Source organism: Fopius arisanus, unplaced genomic scaffold (genome assembly GCF_000806365.1).
Source record: "Fopius arisanus strain USDA-PBARC FA_bdor unplaced genomic scaffold, ASM80636v1 scaffold00062, whole genome shotgun sequence".
Classification (NCBI taxonomy): domain Eukaryota; kingdom Metazoa; phylum Arthropoda; class Insecta; order Hymenoptera; family Braconidae; genus Fopius; species Fopius arisanus.
Genome location: NW_011887801.1, coordinates 305,914 through 307,306, shown reverse-complemented (window position 1 = coordinate 307,306; position 1,393 = coordinate 305,914). Strand labels below are relative to the sequence as shown.

General features: G+C 39.6%; 1 protein-coding gene across 3 annotated transcripts in view; it reads left to right on the top strand.

Annotated features, from left to right (window-relative positions):
• Positions 1-104: 104 nt before the first annotated feature.
• The window catches only part of LOC105268849 (Glial cell line-derived neurotrophic family receptor-like), a 114,376-nt gene continuing 113,087 nt past the window's right edge, over positions 105-1,393 (top strand). For all 3 annotated transcript variants that reach the window (XM_011308709.1, XM_011308708.1, XM_011308707.1), the window contains exon 1: positions 105-482. In XM_011308709.1, the coding sequence (XP_011307011.1) occupies positions 287-482 (196 nt within the window). In that variant the 5' untranslated portion in view covers positions 105-286. The remainder of the gene's footprint in view (positions 483-1,393) is intronic.

Below are 1,393 nucleotides of genomic sequence, written 5' to 3'. Positions count from 1 at the left end.
GTGAATTTTTATCACGTACGAATAAAAAAGTGAAGAGTCCTCCTGTTTGTTCTGTTGTTTGAAGTGTCAACGTGTGGAGAAAGAGGAAAGAAAGTTGAGGGTAAAAGCAAGAGGATGGATTCCACGTGGATGCAGCAGATCAGAGTGCAGAGGGTTGGAATTTACCCGAGCAGATTGAGTGCCTGAGACCGAGTCGAGGAAAAATTCCGAGAGTAGTGTACCACAGTGTCCTCAGGACTGATATCACTGGGTGTGATGATGATTGATCCTTGAAGAGAGAAGAGCCATGTCACGTGCTGGTAATCTGGCGCGTTTAACTCGGCTGTTTCAGTCGTGGCCATTTGTGTTTATTGTCCTGGTTTCTGTGGTCAGGCCGATTTTCGCAAGTGAATTCCCAGAGAGGGAATGCTGCGATCCGATTTATCCCATCCCAGAACCAACAAGCAGAGCACCAAGTGCACCAACACCAACTGGAAGAAGTGGTGAGTGATTTTACCAATTTCGTCATAATTACAATTCCTCAGTTTTTCGCGAATATCCCGTGATCGACAGAAGATAGGGATTTTTCCTAGGAACCTTTTTTGTAGCTCTTGATTTTGTCCACAAAAAAGGTTTCTATAGAAATTTCGGTAATTCTCCTCAATTTCGTGCAAATTGGTGGGTAATGGCGAATTGTGTGGTAGGAACTTTTTTTCTCTCAGTACAACTTCGCGGTGAAGAGGTCAGTGACCCATCGACGTTTAATCGCTCAGGGTCTTTAAAGGCCCTCTCTTTAAAGGCGAATAGTATTTCCACCCGACCTAGTTTTCGTATTCTCGTAACGAGGTCGCTTTAGGATAATTTCGGTGTACCTCTGCGAGACCTCGAGACTCTTCTCACCTCCTTCTCACACCTGCGGCTCAAAATACTCCAAGTGTGAATTCTTTCTTCCATTTTATTTTCAACTCACAACCGTCGGTCCATGCCCTTTGCACGTAATAACGTACACATTATTTTCGAAAATTATGTTCAAACCTGAATTTCACGTTTTCCGATTTTTATTCATTACTCCAGGTACTTCCATTCGAATTCACAATTATTATTTCTCTTTGATACCAGATGATTTTATTTCCCTGTATTTTTCATTCTATTATTTGCGATAATTACGCGATTTAAATTACGACAATATTCCCAGAATAAAAATCACCAGAAATTTCGCGATACCATTTGTTATTAATTTTCAATCAATTGAAAATTCAACTGAAAAAGATCAAAACCATTAAATACCGTCACGTTGTAAATTACACTTGAGAATATTTCCACGATAAAAAATAACTTCCTAAAATTACCCGATACGCAATACCATAAACATAAAACATTTCTCTCCAACTTATTTTTCAATTCAAATTGATTT